General features: G+C 37.8%; 1 protein-coding gene and 1 non-coding gene across 3 annotated transcripts; both read left to right on the forward strand.

Moving 5' to 3' along the window:
- Nucleotides 1-223: 223 nt before the first annotated feature.
- On the forward strand, nucleotides 224-3,300 carry LOC141720511 (G2/mitotic-specific cyclin S13-7-like). 2 transcript variants are annotated; one of them, XM_074522953.1, is made up of 8 exons: nucleotides 224-402; nucleotides 771-924; nucleotides 1,332-1,389; nucleotides 1,474-1,716; nucleotides 1,824-1,949; nucleotides 2,042-2,452; nucleotides 2,537-2,715; nucleotides 2,817-3,300. In XM_074522953.1, the coding sequence occupies exons 1-8, from the start codon at nucleotides 366-368 to the stop codon at nucleotides 2,968-2,970; spliced, it is 1,362 nt and encodes a 453-aa protein (XP_074379054.1). In that variant the 5' UTR covers nucleotides 224-365; the 3' UTR covers nucleotides 2,971-3,300. The 2 variants fall into 2 exon arrangements, with proteins under 2 accessions (XP_074379054.1, XP_074379055.1); XM_074522954.1 differs by having other exon boundaries at nucleotides 774-924.
- Nucleotides 3,301-12,419: 9,119 nt separating this feature from the next.
- On the forward strand, nucleotides 12,420-12,526 carry LOC141721908 (small nucleolar RNA R71). The gene has a single exon (XR_012574949.1). It is a non-coding gene; the product is annotated as a small nucleolar RNA R71 (small nucleolar RNA).
- Nucleotides 12,527-15,179: the final 2,653 nt, after the last annotated feature.

Here is a 15,179-nt window from a genome sequence, read left to right on the forward strand (position 1 = left end):
CCATATGAATTGCAGGACCAACTAAATTTCAATAAAATAAATGGGTAACCAACGGTAACTTCAAAGCAACGCTGGAAAAGAATCTGGAGGAGCCAATAATGAGATACAATCACAGCCGTTGAAATCTGCCCATACTAAATCCAACGGCCAATAATACATAAAGAAGAAATAAGACCGTTGGTTTTGAAGGCTCGCACTGTTTAAAAAAGCCCCCGTCTTCTGCTTTTTACTTTGTCATATCTCTCAATTCACCCTTTCATGTGAAGAGACAAAAACATAGATTTTGAGAGAGAGAGAGACTGGAGAGAGGGTGATTTATAGGTTAATTTAGAAGGGTTTTAAGGGTTGTGTTTTGTGGCAATTCAATGGCTTCAAGACATGCTGGTCTTCAACAAAACAGAGGTAAATCATTGTTTTCTCTTTTCTTGATTTCTATGCTTTTTTATGTATGTGATCACACGCACACGAATTCTAATTCTGGAGAAGAGATTTTTTGTTTTTGATTAATAACCGTTCCTATAAAGAATAATTTAAGAGAGAGAGAGAGAGATTGTGATACAAGAAGGGGTTGTTTGCCTTTGATGAATTAACAAATCCTGAAGTTGGGTTTTTTCTCTGTTTTTGTATTTGATTTAATTATTCGTTACCATGTTTGTAAAGATTTATGATTTATTAATTTTCTTTAGAATCTTTATGAACTGTTCTTGGGTTTTTAATTTTGGGGGATTTTGTTATATGTTGCCTGATTTGTAATATTATGTTATATCTAGCAGAGGCAGCTGGAGTAGTGAAGCAGAAGAATATGGCAGCAGGCGGAGTGGTGAAGAATCGTCGTGCACTTGGTGATATCGGAAATGTTGTCACTGTTCGAGGAGTCGATGGGAAGAAGCAGCAACTCCCTCAAGTCTCTCGCCCTGTCACCAGGTACTTTTTCAGCACTCGTACATATTGATCAAGTTCTTGAATTATATTCACTGTCTTTAGAAAATTGATAGCTGCCAAAAAAATGCATTGATTAAATTCTTGAACATTAATTAGTTTGAGGGATTGTTCTTTTTCGCTGCCCAAAGGGCTTTCAGAATTGTTGTAATGTTGGCTTGTTAAAAAAATACATTATTGATAAAGTTCTTGAATTTCACTGGTTTTGTAAATTGTTGCTATGTTATGTTTCTCAAAACACACAATATAAAGTTCTTTATTAATGGGTTTTTAATGTTGTTGTATAAGCTATTAAAATTACAGAACACATACACATAGATATAGTTGTATGCAATTGGTGTTTGGTATATACTTCTTGTATGTTAATCTTTGGAATTGTTATTGTCGTGTAGGAGTTTCGGTGCCCAATTACTTGCTAATGCCCAAGCAGTAGTTGTGGAAAAGAACAAGGTAAAATTCTTTCAAGTTCTATTCCTGTGTTTCTTAATACTTTGGTTGGTTGGATATGGGCTAAAAGTCTTGTTTAAATTTCAGAAACAAAGGGCAATTGTTGGGGATGGGGCTTTAGAGGTCAAAGCGGTGGCAAGAGCAGCAGCAGTACCTAAGGCTGTTAATCAGAAGAAAGTCACTGTTAAACCAAAAGCTGTAGATGTAATCGTAATTAGTCCAGAAGAGGAGGTCAAGAAAGTAGACAAACAGTTGAACAAGAAGGCTGTTGAAGGTTCTTCAAAGAAGAAAGGCCAGACTTTTACATCAACTCTCACAGCAAGAAGCAAGGTGTGTATATATATAGTTAGCTGATCTCCGTTTTAAATGAATGATTAACAGTTTTCTTTCTCTTGCTAGTGGTTCTTAAGTTCTTAATGTAATTCAACATTTTTTAGGCTGCTTGTGGATTAAGTAAGAAACCCAAGGTGCAAATTGTTGATATAGATGCTGCTGATGCCAACAATGAGTTGGCAGCAGTTGAGTATGTGGAGGACATGTACAAGTTCTACAAGCTTGTTGAGGTACATTTTTATCTTGAACAAATTGTATTGAACTTAATACTTGAAGTACTATATTGCACATGTCTGACCTGTCAAACTCTTCTCTCTTGTAGAATGAGACCAGGGTTTTTGACTACATACATTCACAGCCTGAAATTAATGAGAAAATGAGAGCGATACTTGTAGACTGGTTGATTGAAGTTCACAACAAATTCGATTTAATGCCAGAGACCCTTTACCTCACAATGAACATAATCGATCGCTATCTAGCATTGAAGACAGTGGCAAGGAAGGAGCTGCAATTATTGGGCATTAGTTCAATGCTTACAGCCTCAAAGTATGAAGAGATATGGGCCCCTGAAGTGAATGATTTTACCAAAATCTCAGACAATGCTTACACTAATCAACAAGTGCTAGTTATGGAGAAGAAAATTCTTGGTGGGCTGGAATGGAACTTGACTGTCCCTACTCCTTATGTGTTCCTCGTTCGCTTTATCAAGGCCTCTCTTCCCAGAGATGCTGCTGTAAGTACGTGTAAAACCTTTATGCAAATCCTTATAAAAAAGACTCTTTGGTAACTGATTAAATATTGAAATTTGTATGTGTAGGTGGAGAACATGACTTATTTCTTGGCTGAACTGGGCATAATGAATTATGCGACGGTTATGTACTGTCCTTCAATGATTGCAGCCTCTGCTGTCTACGGGGCACGTTGCACTTTGAAGAAGGCACCTTTCTGGAATGAGACACTCGCATTGCATACCGGCTTTTCAGAGCCACAGCTAATGTATGTTTAGTTAGAAAGTAATTCCATATTTTTTTTGTTATAAGATTTAAATATTTGAGTTCTTAGTACTAATGATTCAATATTGTGGTTGTTGAAAACAGGGAATGTGCTAAAGAGCTGGTTAGGTTCCACTCAGGTGCAGCAGAGAATAAGCTGAAAGCGATATACAAGAAGTACTCAAATGCTGAAAGAGGAGCTGTTTCTCTTCTTCCACCGGCCAAGACTCTCTTGACTGTTGCTGCGCCACACTCGTGATCAGAAAAGCAAGAAATTAATTCTACAACATAGATCTTATTAGGAGATGATAATTAACTCTAATCATCATCTGAGTTCTGTTTTATGATCATTTTTATCTTTGTTCTGTTTCTAGGATTTGTTCCATTCCTATATACAATTTTTTATATCAATGAGGTATAGAACATGTTGATACTTTGTTGTATAAGGATTCGAGTCCTTGTACTTTTGTTATGGGCGAGCGAGTCAATGTACTCGATCGAAACCATTTGGTTCTATTTAACGTAGAAATTGTAGGTTCAATGAGTCCGTCGACACTATTATATATATACCTCTAACATTTGAACGTTCCTTTATTGTGCGGAATCATCCTAACCTGCAACGTATTTCGGGTGTAGTACAAACTTTTAGATGCAATAACCACTAGATCCATGACCACTAGAAATACGTTATTGCACGAGGGAAGAAGGAGCCTAACCACTAGACTGTCAACGCCTACAGTGCTTGTCACTTTCTTGTGTACTTAGTTTGCATTGCATTCGTGTTATTTATGCACATAAAGATCATTTGCTGCTGATATGTGTCAAATAGTGTCAAATAGACCGTCTCTCTATGTATTACTTTTACTAGTAATACGAGGTTTTGATTTTCAGAATTGACTGAGATAATCCTTCTCAAAAAAATTAATATCAGAAGGACATTGTTGAGACTTTAACTTTATCTTCTGATGTCCTCATTTTTCAGATACTTACTTATTTGTTTAGATCCATATTGTGCAACTTTAATAAGGATATTTCTCTGATATTAGCTTGTGGAACTCCAGACTCTTGCTTGTATAAGAAATTTACAGCATGTTGATTATTATAACTGCTTACTAAGCAGTGCTTAGTCAAAAAAAAAATCAAAGTTACCGACAACAAGTACTACCGGCCAAGGCTCTTGGGAGTGGGGACTGTGATCATGTTACAATGTCAGTTTGTAAAATTTTTAAAATAAATTTCTAAAATAAGTAACCTATAACTTAAATCGAACAACTGTGATAATTTGATAAATGTTTATAACTTATACAAGTATTTTGGATAATTTAATTTATAAGTCAGATTTTTTTATTTAAATGAATTAAAATAAACAATTTTTAAATATAAATTATCTTAATTTATATATTTTAAGTTTAATTAACATTTAAAAAAAATATTTTAAAACTAAAATTGATAAAAAAAATGAAAATAGAAAATAAGTTGATAAAAATATGTCGTTACTAATATTCAACTTATTAGCTTATAAATTATATATTCACCATATAAATTTGGTCGACAAACACACTTTAATAAGCTGTTATGGCTTATAAGCTAATAAATTGGCTTATAAAATTTGTCAAACACCCCCACTATATCTATGTTTTTGACCAATCTTTACACACAAAGATAATACTAGCAATTTTTTTCCAATAACTCACGGTGTTAAATATATTTATTTTGACGGGAGTGGTGACACTACTTTTTCCGGAACGCAGTCCGAGTTAACCGTAACTGTGTATAGATATAAATTTATCTTCGATGCTGTCAGTTCGAAATGTCCGCCTCAACCGCTGTTTCACCTCCCAAAGAGCAAAGCTGGCTTGATGAGCGCAGATGAGGAAGCGGGAGCAAGAAAACCAATAACATCTTTCTTGGTGGATCTAGAATTAAAATATTATCGAAAATTTCAAAGTGAAAAATAAATTTCATACATCAAAAAATAAATGTTTGTTAATGTCCATGCAAAAATTAAAATATGTACATAATTTGTTAATGAAAATATCAGAAGACACACGTTACAAGTACTCATACATAGTACTAAATCACAAGAAAGTATCAAGATAGCATTTAGTGAATGAAATATAACATAGGCAAATAAGCTTTATACGATTGGATATATACATATATTCAAATTTTCTTGTACACTTTCAAATAGTTTGGGTGCATCATTTGTTTTACAAGTTTTGATAAAAATAAAATATGAAATTACTTTATTGTGATGACTGATCACCGACTATAAATTAAGTCCTACAAAATTTAATGAAAAAATTATATGGGCTTAAAATTTTACCCTGCTTTGCACCTTTGATGATGTTCTAGTTCTCCGGTCTCATTTAGCTTTTATCTAAAAGAATCAACCAAAACCTATTAAAATTTGCCCAGCTGGAGCTGGGCCCGCTCCTCTCACCATTTGCCCTTGCCGACACAATCTTATATAATTTTATCCAAAATACCCCCAAGCAGAAGTCTGGCCATGTTTACTTCCCGAATGCGGCACTCCGTCTCGGTATCACTTCATCACCACAAACGAGGTCCATAAGAGCATGTGCAATGCGGGCCTGAGTGGTGAGTAGACCTTGCATCTGCATTGGAGTGAAATAAGAAAGTTGGTTAGGCCTGTAGTGGCGGAGCCAGGGAAAAAATGAGGGAGGGCCAAAATAAATTATAATTATTTTTTCCCAACTATAAGTAGATAAGTGCGGAAAAAAATCATAAAGAACATAATTTATTCCAATTACCTATTTACAGTGCTCCCCTGCGAGATTTCATATTCTGGAATCTTTGAAGTACATCTTCAGTTTTCATGCTTAAGAAAATGTCTCACTCAATATATGCTACCAAGAGATCATTTAACCATTCATCTCCAATCATATTACTGTTATGACGAAAACACGCGCTAATATTCACGCAAGTATACGCGATCGCAAGTAATATAGAATTATTTCTAGTTCGTTCCCACAGAGACTGGTTTAGGTTAATTTCAATCAATGTACTTATGCAACAATGGTATGGTTATTATTCAATGCTAAGACGATTGACAAATGGAGATTGTTTATAACTACGATTAACTAAGAGATTATACTAAAGAACATTAACTAAGAGATTGAAAGGGATTGATTACTATATGACACAAACATGGGATTCTAGTTTCATTACTACTTCATTCTATATCTTTTTTGTTCTTAACCTTAACATGCAATGGTGATGATACTAATCAGATAACACGAAACTAGTAAACGCCAACTTTCGTTGTACGAATGCCCTACTACCAGACATCCACAAAATAGATAAAAGCTGAATAGACACCAATTACATTGAGACCCTATATGTCTATAGAATTTGACAATATAACGGTTTAATGCACAAATTATCTATCTTGATTACATAGGGTAAGTAAGATGGTTAAAATTACCTACAAATCATGCATAACAAATACATGAACCTATTCTAGCATGGCAAGTTCTAAACCCCTAAATTCATTTTCGCTTCATTAGAGATTAACACGCTATCTTATAAGTTCGCGACGCTCATAAGACGAATAAGCACAACCAATACTAAGATATTATACAATCACCGCACACTAAGGTATCGAAACAATTTAACTAAAAAAATCCATAAGTAAATCCGCTAGAACCCCACGATAATGATTAGCTCATAATCGTACTCATCATCAATGTGGGTTCCGATGAAAGCATGATATAATAAACGTAGTCTTTATACTGATAAATAATAAACAAAGTACGTTAAACAAGATTATAGGTTCAACAAATAAGAAAACTAGCATCCAAGATTACAACTTAAAACAAAGAATCACAAGAATAAACTAGATCATCTTCGTCTTGGTTGAATTGTGCTATACGGTCTTCTTACGCCTTAACCTTAAGCTCTAGTACATCTTGTTATTGAGAAACGATCTTAAGTTAACATTTTATAGCAGCCCATGCAGATTAGAAGTCCAGCTGATCAAAATTGTAGTAGAAGCAGGATTCGTGAAACCCGACCTAGCGCGGTCGCGCGCTTCACCAGCGCGGGCGCGATGCAGCCGCGCTACAATTCTGCATCTTCGACGCGGTCGCGCGCTACTACAGCGCGGGCACGCTGACCTTCTGGAAAATCTTTATTTTCTTGTTTTCTTGGCTAGTTTGAGCTGGAAATTCTCGAGCAATCTTCCTGAGCAACATCCTAACACCAATTTAGCACCAAAACAATACTAAATCTCCTGATTCTTTTATTTATGCCTAAAATGCAAAAATACTATAAAAACATATCAAATACACAAATAACTTGAGTACAAAACATCAATTCAAGCCTTTATAGAGCATTATAAGTGGACATAAATGCCACTTAACACACCCCCAAACTTGAACCAATGCTTGTCTTCAAGCATAAACAGACTCTAGAACAAGAAATAAAAATGCATGAATGCAAACTATATGAATGCAACGATTCCCTTAGAATAACTTATCCAACCAACAAGCAACATCTCCACAAATGCAGTTATTCACACAAATTCTATTAAATCTCACAAATCAATTCACAAACCAGAAGCGTGTGTGTGTGCAATTACTTAACAGATATACTATCTCAACTAGATCAACAATCATGAATCACTACTCATCAAGGAAATCACAAGGTTATAAATAAAATAAAAGGCTAAACTCAAAATGACTTATAACACTTTAATTCTTATATCGTAGTTATACATGGATTCTTGTTTTTATTCACAACACATAAACAACACAAATATGCTTATTTGATCGTGCAATGAGTGAGGTCCACAAAAGACTTATACAATTATACCCATGTAGCGAGCGTTAGGTTAGCGGATCCCAGAATATAAAAGCCTTAGGTTACTAGGCACAAAGTTCCCTAAGAACTTAATAACTCGAGTATTAAAGAGTCCACTCGTGATCAATTATGCATAAACACATTTTTTTTTGCTTTTCTCTTTTTTTTTCATTTTTTTATACCAATTTCTGAACGAGTGCATTTCACTCCATCTCGTTCAACCCTAGACTATTCATATAAAATGAGTCGGCTACTTGCATTTGACACCTAGCCACAACAACTAGCAATGAAATCCAATTTTTTTCCAATTTTTAAATATCCATGTTATTTTATCATTAAGAGAATATCCTAAATTCTCAATATAAACATGTGATTAAACCTCGACAAACAAACAAACCATGATCATGATCTACACTCAAGCAGCCTATAAGACTTAGTGAAATTATTTCTTCTAGAATGCAAATCAACTCGATAAGACTTAACATCACTAAATACGAAATCACCACACTTGCATCAATATTAAAAATTAATCGGAAAAATCAAACTTAAGGGATCATGTTATAATGCACATACATGAACTATATGCAACAAACTATTATCCAAAAAACTACTACATGGAAATTATGCAACTATATGAACTAAACTATCATGAATATGCAACTATATGAGACACATACTAACATATATTCCTTAACTACTACCCCCAAACTTAAAATATTCATTATCCTCAGTGAAGGTAATAGTAAGGAAACAGACATACCTACTCAGAACAGGGTCATCACCCTCATGGGATAGTGTGTCAGGAGTGTCTGGAGGCGGGTACACAGAGTCCTCACCGAATACTGGCCACTGGATATCAACTCACGTGGCTCTGAATGCAGTTCCCAACGCCTGGGTAAGGTCATGTGCAAATCTACTATGAATATCATGCATCGCATCTATCCTCCTCATCAAGCGCCTATATTGCGCTGAACTCATACCAGCACTACCCTGTGCTTCCTCCTGCTGTTTCTGCCCTGAAGGACAAGCCTCACCCAACTCAGCTCTCCAAGCTACTCTACTTTCCTGAGTCGTGCCACCAGCATATGCCTGAGGAGCTGGCCTTCCACCTGGAAGATGAACATAAGAATAACCAAGCCCTTTAGGATCGGGCTTACCACCGTACCACTCCTGCATAGTCAACAACGTCGAACTATCAATCGGGGCACTAGGAAGCTGCAGCTGCTCATGCGCGGGCCAATGAACTCTAATCGCCACACATAGCTTCATCACAATGGACGCATAGGGTATAAAACCCGTAGTACTCCCTCGCAAGAACCTCAGAATACCCTGATAAATCACCATCCCAAGATCCACATAGTCTCCCTGAAAAATCCCCCACAACAACCGTACACGCTCCATGGTAACATCATGCATGCGAGAAGATGGCATGATGTTGGCACAAATAAAGGAATTCCATGCACATGCAAACCTGTACATGCACGAGGAAGGGAAAGTGGCATACTCGTTTGTGCCCTTCTTGAACTTCCAGTGAGTCTCAGGAACACAAAGGGTAGCAATAATCAAATCCAAATTAAAATCATCCCCCGTCTTCTCATTCCAGTTATCCTGATCTGGCCTCCTCTCGGGATGCTCAATCACCCTACGAATCGCCTCAGCACTATAGTCCACAGTCAACCCCCTCACCACAGTGAAACTGTTCCTCTCCGCCTTTGCATTCGCGTAAAACTCGCGAACCACACTCATGGGCACAGCAACGGGTGTCTCGCAAAAAGCAACCTAACTTATCTCCAAAATCATCTCCAACAACTTACCATCCCTCCCCGATGGCGGAAAACCTCGCTCCTTGGCTATGGGCTTCGAAAGTAGCCTCGTATACTCCGCCTCACCCTTCGGAGTTGAAAACCTAGGTCTCACCACCAACACTAGAAAAATTGGTAGTGCACTAACTTGGGTTCGTTGTCTCTTGGGTGCCATTGAAAGTGAATAAGTTGAGAGAATAGAAATGTATAAGAGAGATTTGTGTGTTTAAGAATTTGAGAAGTGATTGAGAAATTTGTGTATAAGTGTGTGTATATATAGTAATTTGGGAATAGAATTGGTTATGGAAAAGAAGTGGGATTAATGGGAGTAATAAGAGTAATGGAATTGATTTGGAATAGAAATTATGGGAAGTGGAGAAGGGAAATTCGGGTAGGAATTGATTTTGTATTCAAAGTCCCGATTTGTGTTTATTTTTACTATTTTTTTGACTACAGGGATGCAGCACAGCCGCCACACTTCTCAGCGCGGGCGTGTCGTGTTACTGGAAAACCAGCGTGGCCGCTCCGCTTCTCAGCGCGGGCACGCCGTGCTACTGGAGTTTTAGCGCGGCCGCCCCACTTCTCAGCGCGGGCGCGCCGTGCTTCTGTAGTTGGCACTTCATTTTTTTGTTTTTCTGATTTTTTTATATTTTTCTCCTTGCTTTCTTCTTACTCTATCTACTAATGTACAACAAACTTGGGTTGCCTCCCAAGAAACGCTTGCTTTATGTCGTTAGCTTGACGTAGAAACTCGAGATCACGTAAACGAAAGAGGGAAGTGATCCTTCCTTGTGGCTTTGTTCAGCTTCCTGTAATCCATACAAACTCTCCACCCCGTGACTGTTCGAGTAGGAATGAACTTATTCTTTTCATTAGCAACAATTATGATACCTCCTTTCTTCGACACACACTGAACTGGACTCACCCAAGAACTGTCAGAAATGGGATATATGATCCATGCATCTAGCCATTTGAGGATTTCTTTCTTCACAACTTCTTTCATTATCGGATTAATCCTTCTCTATTGCTCAACAGTAGGCTTGCTACCTTCCTCTAGCAGAATTGTATGCGTACAATAAGAAGTGATGATTCCCTTGATATCTGCTATAGTCCATCCAATTGCCGACTTGAACTCTCTCATAATTCTTAAGAGCTTTTCCTCATCACTACCTGAAAGGTCAGATGCAATAATAACAGGAAAAGTAGATGCATCACCTAAAAAAGCATACCTTAAGTGTTCAGACAATGGTTTAAGCTCAAGTGTAGGAGCTTCTTCAATAGATGGCTTGAGGCGCTTTGGAGATTTGTTCAACTCCTCCAATCCAAGAGATTCTAAAGGCATATCTAGCCTTCGCTTCCAAGGAGAAGCATTCAGAAACTACAACTGCTCATCACCTTCATCATCTGCACTATCTGAATTCCCCAACAAGGCCTTCTCTAAGGCATCAGACCTTAGCATTTGTTCAAGTTCTGAAGTAACCATTGAATCGACCAACTACACTTTTAAGCACTCCTCGTTTTTAGTCAGGAATTTCATGGCATTAAAAATATTGAACGTCATATCCTGAACCAGCACTCGCATAGTAAGCTCACCCTTCTGCACATCAATCAAGGTTCGGCCAGTAGCCAAGAATGGTTTTCCCAAGATAATGGGAATCTTCTTATCCTCCTCAAAATCAAGATTTACAAAATTAGCAGGAAAGATGAGTTTATCCACCTTGACCAAGACATCCTCCACAATGCCTCGTGGATATGTAATAGAACGATCGGCCAACTACAAGGTCATATAAGTAGGCTTTGGATCAAGTAAGTCCAACTTCTTGAAGATTGACAAGGGCATCAGATTGATGCTCGCTCCCAAGTCACATAAGCATTTGTTAAATAACATTTTTCCAATGGTACAAGGAATATGAAGCTTCCGGGATCTTTAAGCTTCGGAGGCAACTTGTATTGCAGCACAACACTGCATTCCTCTGTAAGAGCAACTGTCTCTAAGTAATCAAGCTTCACTTTTCGAGAGAGAGTACCTTTCATAAACTTCACATAACTAGACATTTGTTCAAGAGCTTCAGTGAAAGGTATATTGATATGAAGTTTCTTGAACACCTCCAGAAACTTCTCAAACTGCTTATTCAGCTTTTTCTTCTGCAACCTCTTAGGAAAAGGAGGTGGAAGATAGATTTGTTTCTCCCATATATTACCCTCGGGAGGAGTGTGTCCCACAGTAGTCTTCCTTGGTTCCACTTCTGTTTCCTTCGGCACTTCTTCCTTAGCCACAACTTCATCTTCCGAAACTTGAGATTTTTCGGGGTTTGCAACCTTCCCAGACCTCAATGTAATTGCATTAACATGCTCCTTAGCTTCCTTCTTTCCTGGAACTTCAGTGTCACTAGGGAGTGTATCATGTTGACGATTTAGCAAAGCATTGGAAATTTGCCCAATTTGATTCTCCAAGGTCTTGATAAACACTTCTTGGCTCTTGCACATGAGCCTCAACTCCTCCAATTCAGATTTTTCATTAGATTGTTGCAGCTGGAGTTGTTGTCTTGGTGCATATTATGGTTGCTAAAAACCAGGAGGGCTGTATTGCTTTGCTGCATACTGCTGATAAGGTTGTTGTACCACATTCTGAGTATTGCTCCAGCTGAAGTTATGATGATTGTGGTTTTTGGGATGATAGGTGACTGGAACTGGTTGCTGCGACCTCTAAAAGTTGCTCACAAATGGAGCTGATTCACTAGAAATAGCACATTGCATAGTCTCATGGGCACCAGCGCAAAGCTCACAAACACTAGTGATCTGATTAACTCCATTAATAGTTAAAGAATCCACCTTCCTCGACAAAGCCTTAAGCTGAGCAGTTATAACAGTAGCTGTATCTACCTCCAGAATCCCTGCTACCTTGCCCCGAGTTAGTCTCTAAGTTGGGTTCTGGTATTCATTAGCAGCCATCAGTTCAATCAATTCGTAAGCTTCATCATAGCTTTTAGCCCATAAGGCTCCTCCTTATGCTGCATCAAGCATGGGTCTAGAAGTAGCACCCAATCCATTATAAAAGCAGTTAATGATCATCCAGTCAGGCATCCCATGGTGAGGACACTTTCTAAGCATCTCCTTGTAGCGATCCCAAGCCTCACATAAAGATTCTACAGATTTCTGAGCAAATTGAGTAAGTGTGTTTTTGATTGCAGCAGTCTTCGCCAGAGGAAAGAATTTAGTTATGAATTTTTGAGCAAGATCCTCCCATTTGGTGATAGACCCTAGTGGTAGAGAATTTAACCAACACTTAGCTTTATCCCGCAGAGAGAATGGGAAAAGCCTCAACTTAATAGCATCTTCAGAAACTTTATTGAACTTGAAAGTGTCGTAAATCTCGATGAAGTCTCTGCTGTGCATGTTGGGGTCTTCTGTCGGAGAACCCCAAAACTGAACTGAGTTCTGTATCATCTGAATCGTGCTTGACTTGATCTCAAAGGTGTTAGCCGAAATGGCTGGTCGGACAATGCTAGACTGAATATCATTCATCTTTTTTTTTGCTAAATGAATATTATTAATCCTTGGTTGAGAGTAATCCATCAAAGCCTTCGTATTCGCTTCTGGTTCTCCCATTACAATAAGAGCATCTTCTTCAACTTTCTCCTCGACAAGAACTTCTTCAAAAACTTCCTTAGCTACTACAACTTCTTTCTCAGCTTGATCCAGTGTTCTCTTACGAGACCGAGAACGCGTATGCATACACGCTCGCTAGAGTACCTGAAACACGATAAGGAAATAAATAATAATATCTGAGTCAATGAACTTTAACGACCACTAATGGCATACACATAAACTAAAAATTGACACCAAGTCCCCGGCAGCGGCGCCAAAAACTTGTTACGTTGAAAACACGCGCTAATATTCACGCAAGTATACGCGATTGCAAGTAATATAGAATTATTTCTAGTTCGTTCCCCCGGAGACTGGTTTAGGTTAATTTCAATCAATGCACTTATGCAACAATGGTATGGTTATTATTCAATGCTAAGACGATTAACAAATGGAAATTGTTTATAACTACGATTAACTAAGAGATTATACTAAACAACATTAACTGAGAGATTGAAAGGGATTGATTACTATATGACACAAATATGGGATTCTAGTTTCATTACTACTTCATTCTATAGCCTTTTTGTTCTTAACCTTAACATGCAATGGTGATGATACTAATCAGATAACACGAAACTAGTAAATGCCAACTTTTGTTGTACGAATGCCCCACTACCAGACATCCACAAAAGAGATAGAAGCTGAATAAACACCAATTATATTGAGACCCTATATGTCTATAGAATTTGACAACATAACGGTTTAATGCACAAGTTATCTATCCTGATTACATAGGGTAAGTAATTTGGTTAAAATTACCAACGAATCATGCATAACAAATACATGAACCTATGCTAGCATGGCAAGTTCTAAACCCTAAATTCAGTTTCGCTTCATTAGAGATTAACACGCTATCTTACAAGTTCGCGACGCTCATAAAAACGAATAAGCACAACCAATACTAGGATATCATACAATCACCACACACTAAGGTATCTGAACAATTTAACTAAAAAAATCTATAGGTAAATCCATTAGAACCCCACGATAATAATTAGCCCATAATCGAACTCATCATCAATATCGGTTCCGATGAAAGCATGGTATAATAAACGTAGTCTTTATACTGAATAAATAATAAACCAAGTACGTTAAATAAGAGTACAGGTTCAACAAATAAGAAAACTAGCATCCAAGATTACAACTTAAAATAAAGAATCACAAGAATAAACTAGATCATCTTCGCCTTGGTTGAATTGTGCTATACGGTCTTCTTACGCCTTCTCCTTAAGCTCTGGTACATCTTGTTATTGAGAAACGATCTTAAGTTAACATTTTATAGCATCCCATGCAGATTAGAAGTCCAGCAGATCAAAATTGTAGTAGAATCAGGATTCTTGAAACCCGACCTGGCGTGACCGCGCGCTTCATCAGCGCGGACGCGCTGTAATTCTGCATCTTCGGCGCGGGCGCGCGCTACTTTAGCGCGGGCACGCTGACCTTCTGGAAAATCTCTATTTTCTTATTTTCTTGGCTGGTTTGAGTTGGCAATCCTCGAGCAATCTTCCTAAGCACCATCCTAACACCAATCTTCCATGTTACTGGAAAACCTGCGTGGCCGCCCGGCTTCTTAACGCGGGCGCACCGTGAAATCCGACCTGGCGCGGGCGCGCGCTTCACCTGGTGGACGGGCTGCAATTTTGCATCTTCGGTGCGGCCATGCGCTACTACAGCGCGGGCGCGCTGACCTTCTGGAAAATCTTTAGTTTCTTATTTTCTTGGCTGGTTTGAGTTGGCAATCCTCGAGTAATCTTCCTGAGCACTATCCTAACACCAATTTAGCACCAAAATAATGCTAAATCTCATGATTCTTTTATTTATGCCTGAAATGCAAAAACACTACAAAACACATCAAATACACAAATAACTTGAGTACAAAACATCAATTCGAGCCTTTATTGACCATTCTAAGTGGACATAAATGCCACTTAACAATTACGAAGTTGAGTCTTGACAATATTCATAGCAGAAAATGCTTTTTCTACTTCAGCTGTTGCAACTGGTAAAAGCATAGCCAATTTGATAAGTAAATAAACCAAAGGATGAATCAAATATATTATCGTCTCAACCACCAAGTTCCGCAATTCACTGAATCATTAGAGGCACTGTACTTAGAGGCACTGTACTCTAGCCAACTAGGATGTTCTTTATACCAACTTAAATCAAATCTTCGCTTTTTAGTTCCAAACATTCT

This window comes from Apium graveolens, chromosome 4, assembly GCF_009905375.1.
Source record: "Apium graveolens cultivar Ventura chromosome 4, ASM990537v1, whole genome shotgun sequence".
In the NCBI taxonomy this organism is placed as follows: domain Eukaryota; kingdom Viridiplantae; phylum Streptophyta; class Magnoliopsida; order Apiales; family Apiaceae; genus Apium; species Apium graveolens.